The 18901-nt window shown below is 58.8% G+C and overlaps 1 protein-coding gene across 3 annotated transcripts in view; it reads left to right on the top strand.

Moving 5' to 3' along the window:
• Positions 1 to 18901, top strand: part of ACOT7 (acyl-CoA thioesterase 7) — a 108389-nt gene that overhangs the window by 83691 nt on the left and 5797 nt on the right. For 2 of the 3 annotated variants that reach the window (XM_036999939.2, XM_036999938.2), the window contains exons 7-8: positions 132 to 248; positions 12395 to 12579. In XM_036999939.2, the coding sequence (XP_036855834.1) occupies positions 132 to 248; positions 12395 to 12579 (302 nt within the window). The remainder of the gene's footprint in view (positions 1 to 131; positions 249 to 12394; positions 12580 to 18901) is intronic. The other variant, XM_073233105.1, reaches the window with a different exon arrangement.

Here is an 18901-nt window from a genome sequence, read left to right as displayed (position 1 = left end):
TGCACCCGGCACTGACTGTGGCCCCTGCTGGACCCCGGGGGTGGAAGGCCTTGTTTTCTGTGACCCATCTCCAGGGGAAATAGTCTCCCCTCCCCCCTGCCTAATTAGCCACGTGCCCCTTCTCCGCACAGGTGTCACCATGAAGCTCATGGATGAGGTGGCCGGGATCGTGGCCGCGCGCCACTGCAAGACCAACATCGTCACAGCTTCCGTGGATGCCATTAACTTTCACGACAAGATCAGAAAAGGTAATGGGGCTCTGCTGACAGGGAGAAGGGGTGGCCTTCGGCTGCCTGGGTGCCCTGCACCAGGCTGCTCTTGGGTCACATCAGTGTCACCCAGCCACAGTGTCTGCCCATTTGCCACCAGAAACAGGAACCAGAGTCCTGTGCTTTGTCCTTGTTGATGCATCCGTGAGGCTCAGGCTTGTTGATTTGATTTTTCAATCTGGTAAAATCTGTAGCTCAGATGTGACTGGGGCCTTTATCCTACTGAAGAGCCCTGCAGAGATCCTGTGTGCACAGTTGCTGCGACCCTTGCCACCCGGTCTCGCAGTGGCACGTTTCCTCTTGGAGGAGTAGATGATCTGTTACGCGTAAGGGCAAGATCTGGCAGGGAAGCCCGTGGACCGCAGTCCTCGGCCCGTCTGCCTGCACCCTACCGGGGCAGCTCTGGCGCTGGGCAGTTTTTCCAGTCCTAGCAACCTGCCCCAACCTGGAAATGGTGCCTTCCGTCCCTGCGGTGAGCTTGGCACCTGGGAGTTGGGGCCTCTGGCATGTGCATGCAGCTCACTGTGTCCGTCTGCGCCATTGCTGGTTGGAAAATGCAAAGTGGATGTCCCCTTCCAACATGTGTTAATTTCTACTTGGGTCATGTCTTCTGAGGTGAGGCTCTGTGCTCCTGAAAAGTAGCACTTCACCGTGGGGTTGGGGTGCAGTCAGGGCTGCAGGAGCCTGGTGTGGATTCCGAAGACGTCTTGCCAGGATAGCAGCCCGATGGAGAAAGCTGTCAGACCAGCCCAGTCCCTGGTCATGGGAGGTGACAAAGTAGAAGAAAGGGCAGTTTGACTCTCCTTGCTGCAGGCGTGGAGAAGCTCTATTCTCAGTGGAGCTGTGCTGTGTCCAGGGCCACGGAGGCCTCATCTGGACTAAGGCCCAGGTCTGGCCCTGCCGAGGTCTGGCTTGGCCGTCATGCTCTGTCCTGCAGAACATTCCTGGCAATTGAATGCCTGGATGCTGTAGACAGAGCATCCTGAAATTAGAAGGGTACAGAATTCCCTGCCTGCCTGCCATAACTGAGAGCAAGCTGTGCTTACCCAAGTTGGACTTGGGGTGCTTTTAGGGTAAGGAAAGGGTGGTCTGCAGCTCTGCCCCCCCTGTGCTTTGAGGAGCCCTTTCTTTTCTGGTAGATGTTCGCCACGGACACGGGCCACAGTGGCACTTTAGAATTTGCCCCAGACAGGTGGGTCTCGTCCATCCTGGCTAGTCCTCCTCGGGCCTTGGGTGTTGCGTGTGGACGAGTGAAGGCGTGAGCTCTCGGGAAGGGCAGAGGCCTGTTGTATCAGGAGTCCATGCGTCTCTTTTTCTGGAACTGCTCCCTGGGTAAATTACCATGATCAGAGCCTCACTCTTAAATACAGCTTCAAAGTCCTTGGTGGGAAATGCACTTACTTCGCATGGGCTTTCTCTGCCTGGCATCTCCCAAATGCCCGTTGAGAACTGCCCACTAAGGAGAGAAGCAGACTTTCCTAGATGGGCAGCCTGTTTCCTCGGCGTCGGCCCCATCGGCACGTGTGCCCTGCAGTTCAGGGAAGGTCCCAAGGAAGGAAAGTCCGCCTTGTTAGAAGAGGGACCCTAAAGAGGGGATGCCGCCTCCCTCTTCTGACCAGAATTAACTTCTAAGGGGGTATTCGGGTTGAGCCTGGTTGGTCCCCAGCCCCTGGAAATCACTGATTTTGAGGGAAGACCATGAACTCTAGTCAGAATAGAGTGCCTTTCCTAGGGACCCATTTAGCAACCTGAAAGGCTTCAGGGCAGCTTGGAGGGGGAACTGCTTTAATGGAGACTTTCCTTTCCTAAAAGGCCACTCTTCCTCCAAACCAAGAAAGGCACCTTCGTTCTCAGCCACTGTAATTCCTGGAGGGGTGGCGCTCTGTGGACGTGGGTCGGCTCCTGGAGCGGTGAGACCGAAGGTGGCCTGCATGGGCTCTCATGACGGCGCCTATGGCGGCCCCTCCGGTGCCTCCTGGCCAAGCCAGTCCTGGCCTGGGGGCAGAGAGGTCATTTCTCTCTCCTTAATTCACATCTCATTTTATGCTTCAAAGAATTTGGGCCAGTGGCAGTTTGGGAGCCTGGCTGTTTGGGCCGGTGTCCTCCAGGGGTGGTGGACACTGTCACACCCTGCTGCTCTCCAGAAGCGTGTCCCGCGTGAAGCCACGTCCCCTGGCTCCGCACTGTAGCTCTGCCCCGGAGCCTGCCCCGGTCATTCCCAGGGTGAGGCCAGAGTCCTGGCGGGATGCTGGCCCAGCTGCTGCGAGGCATGTAGAGCAGCCCGTTCTGGGGGCTGCTCCCCGGGTGGGGGCCTCTGCCGGTGCCGTCGCTCCACGCTGGCTCCTTCCCTCCAGCTCCTGGCTCCTCCTGGGGAGGTGGGGCGCGTGGCTGGGGTGGTCCTGCCGGCTCTTCCTGACCATCAGGTGGGTCAGGGACCTGCGCTGTGAGGGCTGGGGATTCATATCCCGCTTGTTCTGCTTTGAGGGTCCACTGGGAGTCTGAGGAACCCCTTTAAATGTGGGGACCTCTCCAGCTCGCACCCCTGAGCCCCTCCCGCCAGGCGGTCTGCTCTGACAGGAAGGGGCCTAGAGGCCAGGCCACCCCTCCAATCCGTGTGAGGCAGCGTTGGGGGCCTGGAGACCACTGGTGGGGCAAAACCCCAGCACATGTGTGCCGCCTGAGTGCTGTGAAGAGCCCTGTGGGACTGTCCTGGGTTGCACGACAAAGGGCCACTTGGGTGGGGGTTGTGGGGGAGGCTTCAAACAAGGGAAGCTAAGCTGGCTCTCTCCTGGTTCTGGGGGCCGGAGGTCCAGGATGAGGGTGTGGGCAGGGATGAGCCCCCTCTGGGGCTCGGAGGGAGGAGCCCTCCTTGTCCCCACCCCTGGGCTCCCCAGAGTCCTCAGACTCCTGGCGCACCCCTCTGGCCTCTGCCTGCCTCGGCACCAGGTCCCCTCTATCTCTTGTAAGACGCTTGTCGCAGGATTCAGGGCCCAGCTGGATGACCCAGCCAGACCTCACCTGGAGACCCTTCACTCAGTGACCTCTGTGAACCCCTATTCCAAACGGGATCACATTCTGAGGTTCTGAATGGAATTATCTTTGTGGGGTGGGGACTGTCAGCCCACTGCAACCTCTGCTTGTCACCACATCTCCCTCCTCTGGCTGACTTCCTGCCTCCCTTATAAGGACCCTGTCAGAACACAGGACTGACCAGGGCCACCCCCCATCTCGAGGTCCTTAACCTCATCACATCTACAGAGTCCCTTTTGCCACATGAGGTCACACAGGGCATGGGCATCTTTGGGGGCCACTGTTCTGACAACATAGGTGTGTCCCAGCAGATGGGATATGACTTTCTGACTTACTCATTTCAACAGATTTCATTAGAAAAACAGCTGGAATAGAGTAGAATCCAGACCTTCAGGTTGAGTGGCTGCTTCAGATCTAAAGCAGGAAATGCTTTACCTTTTCTGCGTTCAGCCTCCCGTGAAACTACTTGTTTGGCTCCTTGTATCCTTTGTGCAGTTGGCAGCCAAATGCCAGGCCTGGGTGTGGCCTCACCTGCCACTCAGGTGGGGTGTCCATCAGGAAGCTATTCCTGCAGCTTTGCCTCCTGAAAACCTCGCCCCAGGAGTCAGAAGACAGCTTTGGATCTCAGCGGGGGGTGTGCTGAGGAGGGGAGGCCCCTGCCCCCACACTTACCACCCAAAAGGGGCACCTTGCCGGTTGCCGAGGCAGCTCTCCCCCCTTTGGGTCAGTCTTGGCTGTTTACAGACCGGATTCTCACAGGGCGCTTGCCTCGACCACAGAGAGGGCCTGCCTCTCTTACTCCCTCGCCCCTTGCACCCCCATTCCAGTGCCACCCCCACCCCCACATTCTTTAATGCTGGTGACCGGTCCCTTCTTTGCTCTCAGCCTCAGTGGCGGCCCAGGAAGTGTCAAGTTCATCCTGAGCCCCTCCACCTGGCATTCGAAGTCTGATAGGGCCCTTCCCGCTTCCCTGCCACATGCCAGCCAGGTATGGGGGCCCCGGCAGGTGGCACTGAGTTAAACTTGCGCCAGGCAGTCGAGGGGAAGGAAGGAGCACTTTCTGAGGCTGGACTGTGTTAGATTGGTGTCACCAACCCTGTGACTCATCAGAGAATGGTGATGACACCGATCACCTGCCTCACAGGCTTGTCTCCCAGCAGAGGTGTCCTGAGTCCTGGGCTCCAGGTGGTGGGGCCAGCCGGCTGCGGTGGGTCCCCCGGCAGCGTGAGTGTCATGGGTGTCACTCCGGGCAAGCCGGTGAAGCTTCAAAACATGAATCTACTTTTCCAGGCCACCTGCTTCAGTTTGGGTACCGCTTGCTTGTTTGTCGTTTTGTTGAGATGTTAAAATGCCAGGGCAGCTCTTAGGAAAGTTAAAGGGGAAGAATAGTTCCCTTTGATATAATGGTTCTGGAAGCCTTGGGTAGGAAAACCTAGAGCTGACCTTTTCTTGTGTAGAAGCAATCACCCCAGGTATCAGGGTGGAAAATGTGGATCTTCTAGAAAATGCTTTGGGGTGTGCTATGTAAGAAAAACCAGTTACTTCGCTGTTTTCATGTTTTTCTTCAGCAGATCCTCTGCCATCACTCTTTTTGGAGCTTAAATGCTTAAAGTTTGAATTTCTTGGCAACTTCTCGGCCTTGGTAAGAGCAACTTTTTCTTATTCTGTTTTCTTTTCCAAAGCCCTGGCATACTGCTGAGATCTGCCCTGGGCGGGCCACTCCTGGCAGCTCCGTGACTAGTGAGAAACAGAAACCCAGCCCACTGCAGGCACTCAGTCTGTTTAACTCTGGTGTTCCTCACTTTGGAGGGCCCGGCATTGTGCTAAGGTGCTTTATGAGATCGACCCCCCCCTCACTAGGAGGGCACTGCCAACCCTCCGCTCCCCTCTAGCCTCGTTTTCTGATTCAGAGACTGTTGATCCTAGAGGTTAGGAAACTGTCCACTGCTGCAGGGCTGGGGCCTTAAGGGGCAGCTGGCTCCAGGGCCAGAGCTCAGAGCCCCAGGCCCTGCTGCCTCCACCACCCGCAGGCTTGAACAACATGCATCCCCTCTGCAGTCAGCACCGGCGTCACTCGGCAGTGAAGAGATTTGACCCTGCCAATCAAACACAGTACTGCCCATCTGTGATGTTTGCATGGGACCGCCAGAGTGCCAGCGGCTGCCCCCACACCCAGGGGAAATTCCTGCTTTTCTCTAGCAGCTTCAAAATATGGCTGAGGATTCTCGCAGGCAGGGGGGTCCAGCCCAAGGAAGGCTCTTCTCTGATTGTGCCCCTTTCTGGTCTTAGCCCAGGGCCCTTTCCCTGCCAGATTCTACCCCAGCGGGTCCACACCCTGGGGCAGGCCAGCTCCGCCTGCAGGAGCCCACCCGTGCTGTTCCCCACAGTGGTCACTAGCCACACGTGGCAGCTTTACATGGTAATGTAAACAAAATGGCAAAACTCACGGAGTATAATACAAATGTGCCCCTTCGTCTCGGTTGGATACTTTATTGGCAAAATAACTGCAACTCTTGACTTCTTGGGCCCTTGATGGAACCGGTAAAATGATTTCCAGATGCTGTCAGCAAACATGCCCCCCATTGGAAACCCGCTGGCTCTGTGACCATGTGGCCGCCGAAACCCTGGCCTGAATCGTCTTTGGAATTTGTTTGTGTTCACTTAGAACTTCATTCAAGTTTCCAGATTCTTTTTGTTGCCATAGAATCCCTGCTTGCAACACAGAAGTGTCGTGTTAAGGGGTAGAAATGTGTGATAGAACTGTTTGAAAATAATCTCTAAGCTTCATAAAGTATTGTTCTCCTGATTTTATAGTGACGTAGGGTTTAGTATCCTTAACAGACTGGAAACACATTAAAACTGTCCAGCTTAGCTCCTACCTAGGCAGTTATATTAGTTTTCTATGGCTGCCATAACAGTTTATCAAAAACTTAATGACTGAAACAACACAAATTTGTTGTCCTACAGTTCTGGAGGTCAGACGTCCGACCTGGGTGTCACTGGGCGGAAATCCAGGTGAGGGCGGGGCTGGTTCCCTGGAGGCTGCAGGCAGAGAGTCTGTTTTCCGCCTTTTCCAGCTCCCAGAGGCGCCTGCTTTGTGGCCTGTCCTCCGCCTTCAGGGTGAGCTGAGTTGTATCTCGGACCTGGCTTCTGCGCCGTATCCCCCTGACTCCTCCCGCCTCGCTTGTCCATTTACAGGGACCCCTGTGATGACATTGGGCCCACCTGGATGATCCGGGCCAACCCCGGCATCTCTAGGCCCTTTACCCCATCACACCTGTAAAGCCCCTTTGCCACATAATGCTGCCAAGTTGCAGGTTCTGGGCTCAGGTCGAGGACGTCCCCAGGGCCTGCTGTCCGCCTGCCTTGCCGCGAGTTAATCCCGTCCAGTGCAGAGAGGCGGTGGGCCTCCTGCCCTCTGCTGAGTTCTGCCCTTTCCCTGTCCTGACCCTCTGAACCCTGGGGAGGCGGTGCTGGCAGAGAACCCAGAGGAGCAAGGAGCTTCTGAGGCCTCAGGCTTCCAGGTGGCGTGAGGTAAAGTGCCCCCCACCTGTCCCAACGCCCTGGCATGATACTGGGCGCCTCTGAGGTTTGGGGGGTTAGCACTGAGGGATATGGGCAGTCAGCCTCTCGGCTTATCCTGGCCCCTTATCCCCGAGTGTCTGCACTGGAACCTGGGCCCGCACTGGACATGGCTGGGTCCCCACCTCTGGGACCAGGCTCGTAGCCTGGGGTGGGGGCTGTGGCAAGGCCCTCCCTTGCAGGTTGGCCACGGATGCATCTCGGTGCCCAGTTGGCACAACCACAAGGAAGGCAAGGCTTTTTCAGGCTCTCTTGCCCCGTCTTCCTCATAAGCTGAAAAGGTGAAAACGCCCTTGCCGACCCGATGGCCCTCCTGTTCACCCAGGCGGCGGCAGCTGCTTGCCAGTGCAAGTGTGCCTGCTGCAGGAAAAGACAAGAAGGCAGTGGGTCGTTTTAAATGTCACTTACTGTGGCCGTGGGGGCAGGAGGATGCTCCTCGCCAGGGCACTAACGGTGCTGCGTGGGCACGCGCTTTCCCTGGGTTTGAGGAGCCTTTTCCCAGAGAGCTGTTAGCAGAAGGGCACTCAGACCCCACCAGGTGACGTGGCTAATGTGGGGAAGTGACTGCAGCTTGGCCGTGTGTACAGCCTTCCCTGCCCGCACCTCAGGACCTCCCGGGAGGTGGCCGCGGTGCCCACTCACGGACAGGAAACCGGGCACCGTGAGGGAACTGGGAGCCATCCGGGGCCTTGGAGAGCCTGCCTTTCATGGAGACACAGTCGGGAATGTCTGGCTAAATCAGGGCTTCATCTGGCTGTTCCCACCTCAGAGGTTCAGAGAACGCGGTGCTGTCCCCCTCTGGCTTCCCTCCCGCGGACCAGGGGTGTGGTCCTGACACCCGGAGCCTTTCCTGGGCAGACATGTGGCACCTAACACCAGGGGGAGGAGCCCTTTCCCCCTTCAGCTCGTTGCAACCGCTCCTAAATAAGCAAACCGTCTTCTGGTGGATTTGGACATGTGACCTGGTGGCAAAGTCGCCGGGCAGGGTCTTAGGGCTTTGGGCTGCTCGGCCAAGGCCCAGTGTGTCCCCACTGCCCCCGGAGTGCCTGTGAGCACATGGCTGCCACAGCCTGGTGGGTCAGCAGTTTCTGAGACAAACTGAAGTGAGCAAGAATGCAGGCTGGGCTTGGGCTGGGGGTGCCCCCTCCAACAACCCCCAAGGGCCCCAGGCCCGGGACCCATGAGGTGAGCCACCTACACCTACCCTTCCATGGTCCTGCCCCCAGCCTTGGGGGAGGGCAGAAAGGTCTGGCACCCCATCGCATGAGGTCTCCGCCTTCGTCAGAGCCCCGTCCCATGGGGGAGTCACACACTGGGCCTTCAGCCTCGCCCAGCCTCGGGGTGGTACAAGGGCCTGTGGGCACCTGGTCCAGGCTCGGACACAGAGAAACAGCAGCGCAAAGCAGAGCTGTGAGGAGCTGGCGGGAGGGCATCACCCGTCTGAGCTGAGCCATGGGGCTGACGATGTCCACCAGTGGCCCCACACATGATGGCCACTGTCCTCACCACCTTCCAGCTATGCGTGCCTGCTCAGGGCAGGGCCATGGTGCTGTGGTTTGGCTGTGGAGAACCCTCCCCAGTGACCTCTGGCCAGCTCTGGGGGGTGGTCCCTAGAGCCCAGATGCCATTTGTTCTGCTAAAAGTTGCACGTGCCAGGCACACTCAGCCACAGAACAGGATCACCTTTCTGAAGATGTGTGTCATTCAAAACGGGCTTTCCATTTGGGGCCCACAGGGCACTTCAGGGGTCTACTGACCCCCTAAAGTCATAAGCAAAATTCATCTGTTACATTTTTCTAGGAGAGAGCCCAGGGCAGTAAGTCAGGTTTGCAGGAAATGTGTTTGTGCCTCCCCTGCCTCCCCTAGTCTGCCCTGCGTGCCCTGGGCAGTGAGGCTGCCATGAGTCAGGGAGAGCCTGGTGAGCTGTGGAGGGCACACGCCTACTGGTCATGGAAGCAGCACCCTCGGCAGGCAGGCTGCCACTGGCCCTTGGCCCCAACGTGCTCTACTCCAATCTCAGCCCGGCTGCAGCCATGGTATGAGATCCTAGATCCATTGGATGCTAAGCAGCCGGCTTCACAGCTGCCACAGGCAAGTGTCTGCTTCTTTGGGCAACAGGAGATAGAGGGGATGGGGCTTGTAGAAATAGCCTGCTGCTGTAATCGGGACGGTCCTGACCACCCCGGATTCTGGACAGCCTAGTGGATGTTGTCGGAAGCCTTTCCTTGGAGCACCCAGCCTTCCATATTGCCTGTGGGCAGACAAGTTACATCCACACCTGCCCAGAGCAGTGTGGGCCACTCTGAACCCAGACTTGTCCTCTTCTCCTTCATTCATCTCCAAGTGCCTGGTGGTCCGGGCGGCTGAGGCACACTAGTGAGCACAGCCTTGCTCTCGTGGGCAGGCAGCAGACGGAGGACACGAAGTAAGAGCTGGCAGGACGCAGGAAGCAGGCAGGCCACCTGGATGGTGACATTTGAGTTGAGACCTGAAGGCTTGGTGGCCTCCTGTGTGACAGGAGGGCCCGGGCTGCTGGGGCCCTGCGGGCAGCCCCATTACTAGTTGGTGAGCATCTGCAGGAGGGTCCCTGTTCAGCAGGAGTCTGGCGGCCTGGCATCCTCACATCCACACAGGGCCACCCTTTGGTTCAGGGGCAATAGAGCATTTGCTCTCACAGGGTTTCCAGGCTGGAAGGAGACAGATGCCAAGTCACATGGACACACCAACGAATGGCAGGTGCCGACAGAGTTAATGCTATAGGAGAGGAGGGCTGCCCTGGAAAAAAAGTGATGGGGACTGAGGTCTGCTGACAGCTTCCCTGAGGAGGGCGCCTGGGCCATGCAGAGGGTGGCCCAGGCAAGGCAGGGGAAGGGGGAGAGAGAGGCCAGCACGCAGGGGCAAAGGGGGACGCATCTGGAGAGCTGAGTGTTCGCTTCCATAAGACTGGTAACCCCCACCATGACTGGCCGCGTCATGCACTTGCGTCCTGAGGGTGGCCGCGATGTTGCAGTGGCTGGTGGGAGCTGGAGGCCGGAGTGGAGGGTTTGGCGTGAGCCTTCCTGGGTAACAAACATGGCTGGACAAGACTGGAGCTGCCCCAGGTTGCCTGTGGCTGCCCCCTGCCAGCAACTGCCTGCAGACCCCAGATCATGTGGGACGCGCTTTCTGAGCTCACAGCACTGGGAGGCCCTCTGCCAGGAAGGGGCCTTAGAAACACTGGGGTCTCTCCTGGTGGTGTCTGGAACTGGGCTGTGTCAGTGTCACATATGATCCCAGCCTTCAAGTATCTTCTCATGGTCGCAGTGTTAGAGCGTGTGGCTTTTAGAATAATGATGTCCTGAGCCCTAAAAGGTGGAAAGGCCTGGGTTTGGGTGACAGTTGAGATTCCCTGATTTTTAGGGTGCGATTGTTGTTTTTATACCCCACACATGGCATTCAGATCACTGTTCTTTCTTTGTTGTGTGTCTGATGCTCATATTCTACCTATTTCCTCTTTCTTGGTTAAAGTTAGAAGTTTCTTTAGATTTCTAACCCAGAAATTAGACGTGAGCACTTGTGAGTCTGCCGTGTGGGGGAGGATGCTCCTGGGGGAGAGATGGGTAGGGCGAATATGCAGCTGTCCTCTAATGCAAATGCTCTGTGTCCAAAGCCCCCAAATTCGCTATCCCCACAGCAGTGCCCTGAGGGTGGCCCCCCATCCACACCGCGGGGCCAGCCAATTCTCATATGCTCCTCTCGCAGGAAGGGTTTATCCCTGCTTCTCAGCTCACGGCCCTTGAGTCTTGTATGTATTCATGGGTGAGAGAGGTGCCAGCCAGCACGGGTGGTGGCCTGATGGGGAGCAGGCAGAGGTGCTATGGAGACTCCCCCCAAGGACGACCCGTGCCCCTTCCTGCTCCCCGGCTGGGACATGTGCCCCGTGGGCTTCCTGTTCCCTGGGCATGCCGTGCTGATCTGCACGGGGCCCTGTGCACTTACAACTCACTTAATGCCACTTTCGCTGACCATATGGCCTTCCTTCCCTCCCAGAAACGGCCCTGTCTGAGAGGAAGTGCTCCCTGTAAGTATGCAGTTAAATGTGGCATGGAACATTCTGGTACTTTATAACATGGAATAACTGTTGCTGCTGGCCTGCCCGCACACTCACCCCTAACAGCCACCACACTGCCCTGCCTTGTCTGTCTTCCTGGGTCTCTAAACATGTTTTGAGGGGCCTGTTTCCACAGGGCTAGGACATTGGGGTTCCTGTGTTGTTAAAGGCCATCGTTGCTTCAGGGAGCAGGTCCCAGCCTCATATCCCGGGCTTGGGCAGGGGTTCCCTGAGCCCACCCAGACCGAGGCCGTGGGAGGGTGGGGAGTTGGGGAGCTGATCTGGCCACATGCCAGTGGAGGCATGGCCAATACTGGTGCTGCCCCGTGGTCCAGAACAGCCCCGTCAGTGAGGATGGTGACTGTGCATGAGGCTCAGTCCCTGAGCCCCTGCCTCATTGCCTACCGTCCCCATAGCTGCCTCCTGGGGTCACTCATGTCTGCTTATGGTGGAAACGGCTCTGTGAGGTTAAGGGATCACAGCAAGGGTGGGCCGAGGCCAGGCAGTGGGAGGGGACCCGCTGCAAGGACAGTGGGGGACATAAGAGATGCTCCAGACCAGGAAGCAACTGCCAGGGTGGCCATTCATGAGCCCAGGAGCTTGGGGGGTTCAGAGAGGTTGGGCTGGGCTGAGAGAGAAGAACACCTGGGACAGTGTTATGGGAACATACGAATTTGGACTTCATCCTAATCAACAGGGAAACTGCTGGGACAGGCAGGTAGCGGGTGAGCATCTGGGGACTCTGACCAAGGACAGCATGGGTCTGAGCCATGCCACAGACGTCCACGGCTCAGGGGAGAGCCCTGGTGCTGTGGGCAGGACAGGCAGAGAGGAGAGCCTGACGGGACAGACTTGGTCTCACTGGATGGATACAGGACACAGGCTGAAGTGCAGGCGGTGGCTTGTGCGCCCAGCATCAGGAGTGCTGGGGCCAGAGAGCTGGGAGGCGGCCCGGAGGGTGGAAGCAGGTTCTTCAGTGCTCAGAGCAATGTTGTGGGGAGCGGGGGAGGCAGATTTGACCCTACCCTACAGGCTGTGGGGCCAGCCCACCTGGAGCTATCTGGAAGCAGGTTGGGGGCCTGCCCCTGAGGGCCGGTAGCAACTGGAAGTGTTCTTCCAACCTACGCTGCCGCTGCCCCGGGGTGGGACCCACCCATGGTGGGAGGCTCGGTGGTGGCCACCAAGACCCCTTCAACTCTAAGTATTTATGTCCAGGGTAAAAGTAAACATCTGCTCACCAGAGAGAAATGTTCAGGGGCTGCTAACGAGGCACCTTCCTCTCGTGTCACCTCACTGTCCTCGTCATTAAATGATCTTGTCTAACCGGGTGTCGTCCCCTGGCCTCGCAATGCTGCTCTCTGCACCCCTGCCAGCCTGGCCCTCTGTCAGGCACCCTTAGCTAACTCACTGTCCTGCCCCGCAGGCTGTGTCATCACCATCTCTGGGCGCATGACCTTCACGAGCAATAAGTCCATGGAAATTGAGGTCTTGGTGGACGCCGACCCCGTGGTGGACAACTCGCAGAAGCGCTACCGGGCAGCCAGTGCCTTCTTCACATACGTGTCCCTGAACCAGGAGGGCAGGTCGCTGCCTGTGCCCCAGCTTGTGGTGAGTGTCCCGGGAAGGCCACCCTCCCTCCTCACTGGGCTCGCCCAGTCAGTACTTGCTTGACTAACAGGAGAAACTGAGTCACATGAGCCTATTCTGGGAGCTGGGCCCTACTCAGCCTCCGAGGGGTCAGATGGGGCCCAGGCCTGGCCACTCTCTGGACCCGCGACCTTGGCTGTGGTGTCCTCTCCTGTGGACAGTGGGGCTGGGACTGGGTACACAGGACAAGAGAGAGCCCTGTGCAAGCTCCTCCCTATGGGGACACCCTCTTGAGGGTGAGGGTGGTGCCCTGTGATTCCTGACGGTGCAGGAGTTTAAGACACTGCCTCTCACTGGTGGGCTCTGCCTGGGTGTGCAGGGGGAGGCGTGGGCACCAGGCCACACAGCCTTTGCCACCATAAGCCCATGTCCCCTGAGCATTAGCTGTGAGCAGAACTTGGGGTGTCTGCCCAGGCAGAGACCCTGGAGGGTGACAGCCACCACCCAGGGCTCCGTAGCCTGAGGTCTAAGATGAACACAGTTCCATGGGCTGCTGTTTGGTGGTCCAAGGGTGTGGCCTCCTAGCATTTCTTAATTTGGAAATGAAAGCTTGGATTCCTGAACCTTCAATGACCTCCCTCCCTCAGGCCTCCAGTCCCCATCCTAACTCAGAACACACCCACGTTCCCCAGTGCTCAAGGCCACAGTCCCCAGAGACTTCCTGGGCTCCACCCCTCTCACCACCCCTGCCCGCTCCTGGGGGCACTGCGTCCCTCCTGGCCCAGGTCCCTGACAGCACCTGGAGCCACCTGGCCTCCCCCTGGTCCCCCCCACGCACACGCACACAATCCTCGGCACCACAGCGATCTTTTCCAAGTGTTGGGATTTTGTCACTTCCCTACCAAAAGCTTCTGGCATTGTGGTGCATTTAGAAAAAAATCCAAGTTCTTGCCCGTGCCTTGGGGTGCCGCTGCCCCCACCTCACCCGGCTGTATCCCCATACAGGCTTCTGGGCCACGTTCAGGCTGAGCCTTCATCTCCAGGTGTGGGCCCGAAGTCGCCTCGGAGGAGGCGCCCCTGACACCCCGCCCAGCGTGCCCCCAGCCCCCTAGTCCCCACCTGCCCTGCCTTTCTCCAGAGCACCACCGCCTGCCCTGACTTAGCCTTGATGGTCACATGCCCACCGTCCCGGCTGCCCCACTGACTGAGCTCAGTGAGGACAGGAGCCTGTTTGCTCCTAGTGGATCCCTAGGGCCGGGAACGGCATTGGCATCTAGTGGGTGCTCTGTACAGTACGTGAATCCTACTGTGTGCGAGGTCTGCCTCCCTCGAGCATGAAGCTGAGATAGGGAAGAGAGACAGGCTGTGGGCAGTGGAAGGAGCAGGGGGTGGGTGCTGGTGGGTGGCTCTCAGGCTGGGGGGAGGCTTACAGGCGGTCCTGGGGAGTGGGCAGGGCCCCCCAGGAAGGCGCATGGGCCAGGGGCGTTATTGAGAGGTCCCAGAGACGAGCTGGAATCCCAACAACTTAGCAGGTGCTGGCCAAGGCGGGTAGCTGAGAGTCGGGAGGCCGGCGGCAGTCAGGTTCCGGCGGGGAGCAGGGACGCTGGTGGTGTGGCCTGGAGGTGCTCTGTCTTTGTGTAGTGAATGCATGAAGGGACAGCGAAGGAACTCCAGATTTCTTGAGGCTGACGGCGGTTTCCAGTAAGCCCCAGAATTTCACCAACGCGGGAGAGTGAGTGCCCCCCCCGGAGCCCTCCAGCCAGGACTCTGCCTGGGGGCCGGGACCCACTGCCCGGCCCTGTCCCAGGCCCTGTTACACACTGAGGCACTTGGGGGAAGCCTGCGACTAGTCCTGGGAGCCCAGGTTTGGACCTAGTGCCACGTGTGGGCAAAGCCTCTGTCCAGCCCGCTGCTGACTCTCCCTGCGCTGGCCTGTGTCTGTCACGGGGGCAGCTCTACGTGCCTACGGGAACGAGGCCCCGCCAGCTTCCTCCTGTGGCTGACGGTGGCCCCATGGCTGGCTGGGGCCCCTGCTTGGAGCCACTTTCCCACGCCTGCCCCTTCACTCGTGGGTCTCACAGGCCATGTGGGGGCAGCGCCCAGGCTTGGTGGGGAAGCTATCAGGCCTCGCCAAGACCCCCATGGTGAGGCCCCTGACGTGGCAGCAGGGCCTCTCCTGGTTCACCTCCCATGGCCCCTTCCCTCCATTCACTTTTTGCTGGGGTTGGATTCTGCTCTTGGGGGTCCAGTGAGTCAGGTGGTAGATCATGAGATGTCATTGGGTGACGGGGTGGGGGCTGCGCACAGGATAATGGGGTTCACAGGGTTCAGCCAGGTTGAAAGGAAAAAAACAGAGAGCCAGGTGGGACGCCGTCCTCAGCAGGTGTCCCATGCTCTTTCCCGTGAGCCTGCCCTCTCCCCATGGAGGACTCTGCACCCTGCCCCTGACTGGGCCTACTGGACTTGGGTCTTTTGGGGTTCCTCTGTGAGCAGCCTCCCATCCATCCAAGTGTTCCAGCCCAGAGCCTGCTGCAAGCTGGACAGCCCACCTCAGGTCTGGCTCAGAACCTTGCCCCCCACCCCCGTCTCCCACCCAGCACCCCCTGTGGTTATGCACCCTCGCCCCTCTCCCGGTGGGGAGCCCCGCACAGCACTCCTGACATGCTCCAGGGGAGCCTCCCAGACCTGTCTCTTTGGCAGAGGGCTCCACCCCGACCCTGTCCCCTGGGCTGTGCACATACATTCCCCTGACCTTCCAGGCGAGGACCCTGGCAGCCACGGGCCTCAGGGTCTTGGACCGCTTCTTCTCAGCACCTGGCCTGTTCCTCTGGCCCTCAAAGGCCGGCTTTTCTTAGTTCTCTTCTGGACCCTTGTCCCATCTCTTTCCATGTCACAGTTCCCCTGGGGGCACCTATCGGCGAGGCTGCCCGCATCTCCATCCTAGATGCTGAGTCCCACCTCATACAGACAAGTCCTTGGCCTCTCCTCCCCAGCCCCCAGGCTCCAGTGGGGCGGCCAGAGCCAAGGACACTCCATCTTCATATCTCCAGCCTAAGCAGAAAACTGTGGCAGTGAGGTAGGGGGGATCTGAGGCTCAGGAGGGGCAGCAGAGGGGTGAGGCGGAATGACACCTGCTTGAGTGGAGGGGACAGTGACTGAAGCCCCCAGGTTTGAAGGGCTGGTGGTTAGCAATGGCTTCATCTTCCTACTGGCCTGCTGTTGATCCCAGCTGGTATTTCTTGCCAATTAAAGATGGCCTTTGATTCTTCACTGAGGTGTCCTGGGCCCCCTGTGTTGATAAAAATAGCCTCTGGCAGGGAGGGTAGGCAGACTCCCCAGAGAGGGTTTTCGCTTCCAGCCAGGCCTCCATCGTGCTCCCCGGGGACCACCCACGTGAGCCTCGTCTGTGCCGTGTGTTCCTCGCGGCCTACGTGCATGTGCGTGGTGAGGGCCCAGCCCACCCCTCTCGGCCCCCCGCCACTGTCAGCAATTTCTGAGCCACCTATTTTTAGCTCCCATCCCCGGGGCCTGGCTGACACGGAAGGCAGCGTCGCTGTGTGGAGTTTTTCTTGATGAATGTTTTATGCTGGGGAGGGCCTGCTGCACAGAGTCCGGCAGAGGCGGACGTGGAGCGTGGAGCCAGGCTGCTGGTCTGGACGCCAGGCCCCGGCCCCTCTGGCTGCTCTGCCTCCGCCTAAAGGCCTCCCTGTGGCCATGACCTCCGACCTTGGGGGTGGGAGACAAGCCCCAGACTGCAGACCTGGGCTAGGAAGGTGGCGTGTCCAGAGGAGCGTGGGACACGACCACAGGGCTCCCTGGGGACCTGGCACCTCCTGCGGGTGACTGTCCAGCCCGGGTGTGGGGGCCGTTCATTCTCCAGCAGTATGAGAACTAGATCGTGTCTGTGTTGAGGCCAAAGCACTGTCCTGGCTGCAGCGCCTGCCTCCCTTTCCTGGTTCACACGTGTAGGTTCTCTGGAGAACACGTGGGATGGAAGTGCAGTGGCTGGCCTGGCATGGGGAGGAAGTGTGCAAACACAGCAGGCAGGCTGGCTGCGGAGAGCCGGAGCGCTCCGGAGCACTGCCCCGCTTCCCACGCCATTGCATCGGGGTTGGCGTTCTCTCCGCACTGGCAGTGACCCACCAGAAGGCCCCTCATTCCTCCGCACTGTGAGGGCTGAGGCAGAGCTGGGCGGCTGGTGAGCTTTTTGACCAGGGCTCCACTCTGTCTCTCGGTTTTGGGTGCTTAGCAGGGAGTCTGTCTCATGATGGGAAAAGGCCAGAAATCTGAAGACGCTCCTGTCACCTGAATGGCTGGTGCTGAGGAGCTGCTAGTGGCCCATGAGTCCCACCTCCTGCTGAATGATGGGTATGGGTACCCAGGGGTGTGGATGAGAGGGTGCAGCCCCCACCGGCGGGGCTCTCACCTCTGCTGTGCGCCAGACTATTCCTCTGGACACGTCAGTGTGTCCACCCTGTAGATATCCCTTGAAGACCCACTGCAGCCCATGGCTGCTTTGCTTTGGAGACATCCAGTTAGTGCCCAACAGCCAGCTCTCCACAGGAGAGTCCTGTGGCGCCAGGATAGACCTCTTCTCATTAAACACTGGTAGGTTCCGTGCACAGAATGTCAATGCTGTGTCTCCAAGAGCAGGAGACTCCTTGCTATTTGTTTCCATGGACTGTAAAGCCTGGAGGCAGGCGCAGGGGTGCCCTTAGGCCTGACCCCGCGTGGTGCCGGGAAGGCTGTTGCAGGAAGGGAGGCCCATGGGTGGGACTTACAAAGGGAGCAGTGGGAAGAAGGGGGGTGGGTCCCAGCTAGAGTCAGGGCACCCCCAGATTCCACTGTGGCCTCCGTGGAAGGTGAATTAGGGAGAAGCTTGTGAAGGTCACTGGGCCCAGATAAGGGCCAGGGCTGCAGGACCCAGAGGGGGATTTTCAGCAGGGCAAGCCTGTGCCAGGTGTGTGGATGGAATACAGGGCCTCCCCTGCATGTGGAAGAACCAGCTGCTTCTTGGTGGCACCATGCTTTCTGTGCAAGATGGAGCAGAGAAGCCTGGCAAAAGCCCTCCGAATCCAGGGACACGGCTGATCAAGGACGCAGAGAGGAAACCGGCCCTAGAGGCCCCGCAGTGCAGGAAGGATGCAGACGGGCACCCCACGCACATCTGAGTGTGAAGCGTGCATGCCCTGTGGCAGGAAAGGGTCCTGCTTCAGGGTTACCCACCCCCAGTGGAGCTGGACGCTCCTGGTCGTGGGTTCATCATGTTGCCAGCCCCTGTTGAGTCCCATGGTGGCCTGAAGCCTGCGGAGTTGGTTGGGGACAAATGATGCCTGAATGTGTGTCATTGAGCAAAGTGCCCGGTTTTGAGTCTTTAACACAAAGACTGCACCGTTCTGGAATTAAGGCTTCTTGCTTTGATCTTCATTTGTTTGTTTGATCGCTCAGTTGTTCATTCATTCAGCAAATGCTGTGTCCCAGACGCAGTGCTGGCCTTGGACAGAGGGCGGGAAAGATCAATGCGGCCCAGAGTGAGTGTGCACAGGGCAGGAGACTTGCAGGGAGAGCCCAGCTCGTAGCTCAGGCTCCACCTGCACGGAGTGCTCAGCAAATGGCAGCTGTGACCTTTATTGTCTGGTGGGGGGCAGCCATGTCAGCACCGTGGCATGGGAGCGAGTGCTGGGAAAAGCTACTGAGCGGCCCAGTGGATAGGGTCGAGGCCTGACCCCTTTCCCACCTTCACTGCATTTCCCAGGCCACTCCCGTGCTCCTTCCTCTTATGCAGCCTCCCACTGGCCCTTATGCAGGGGAATTTCATGGTCTCACATGAGGGCAGTTATTTCGGAGACTGAGCTGGTACTGCAGGGCCGGGGAGCCCCTGGTGAAGGTGTCTGTGACTGCACAGTGTCCTTGCTATTGCATACTTCCACTGGAGGCCGCTGCCGTGAGACCCTGGGTAGGCCCCACAGTGAGGCTCATAAGCCAGGCCTGCCGCTGCTGGGAGCAGGCAGGGTGGAGGGCTTGGCCAGTGGAGAGCAGCTTCCAGGCACCCTGCCCAGCCCCCTGAGTCTGCGGAGAAGCGTGCTTGGAGAACACACTGCTGGCAAGGCCTGTGGGTCCCAGATGTGGGGCTTGGCTTTGCCTGGCACAAACAGTGCCAATCGCCGGCCATGCTGAGTGGCCCCGGGCATCAGAAGACATCTTAATTGCCTGCATGATTGTCCCAAGGTCCCTCTTACCTCCTATTATGAGGACGAGAGGGTGTGCTGCGTGTCTTCTTAACTAAGAAGGTCTGCGTCCCTCAGGCTCACAGGAAGTTGTTATATCACCACTGGAAACCCTC

Source organism: Manis javanica, chromosome 4, assembly GCF_040802235.1.
Source record: "Manis javanica isolate MJ-LG chromosome 4, MJ_LKY, whole genome shotgun sequence".
Lineage (NCBI taxonomy): Eukaryota > Metazoa > Chordata > Mammalia > Pholidota > Manidae > Manis > Manis javanica.
This window is presented reverse-complemented; position numbering and strand designations above follow the sequence as displayed.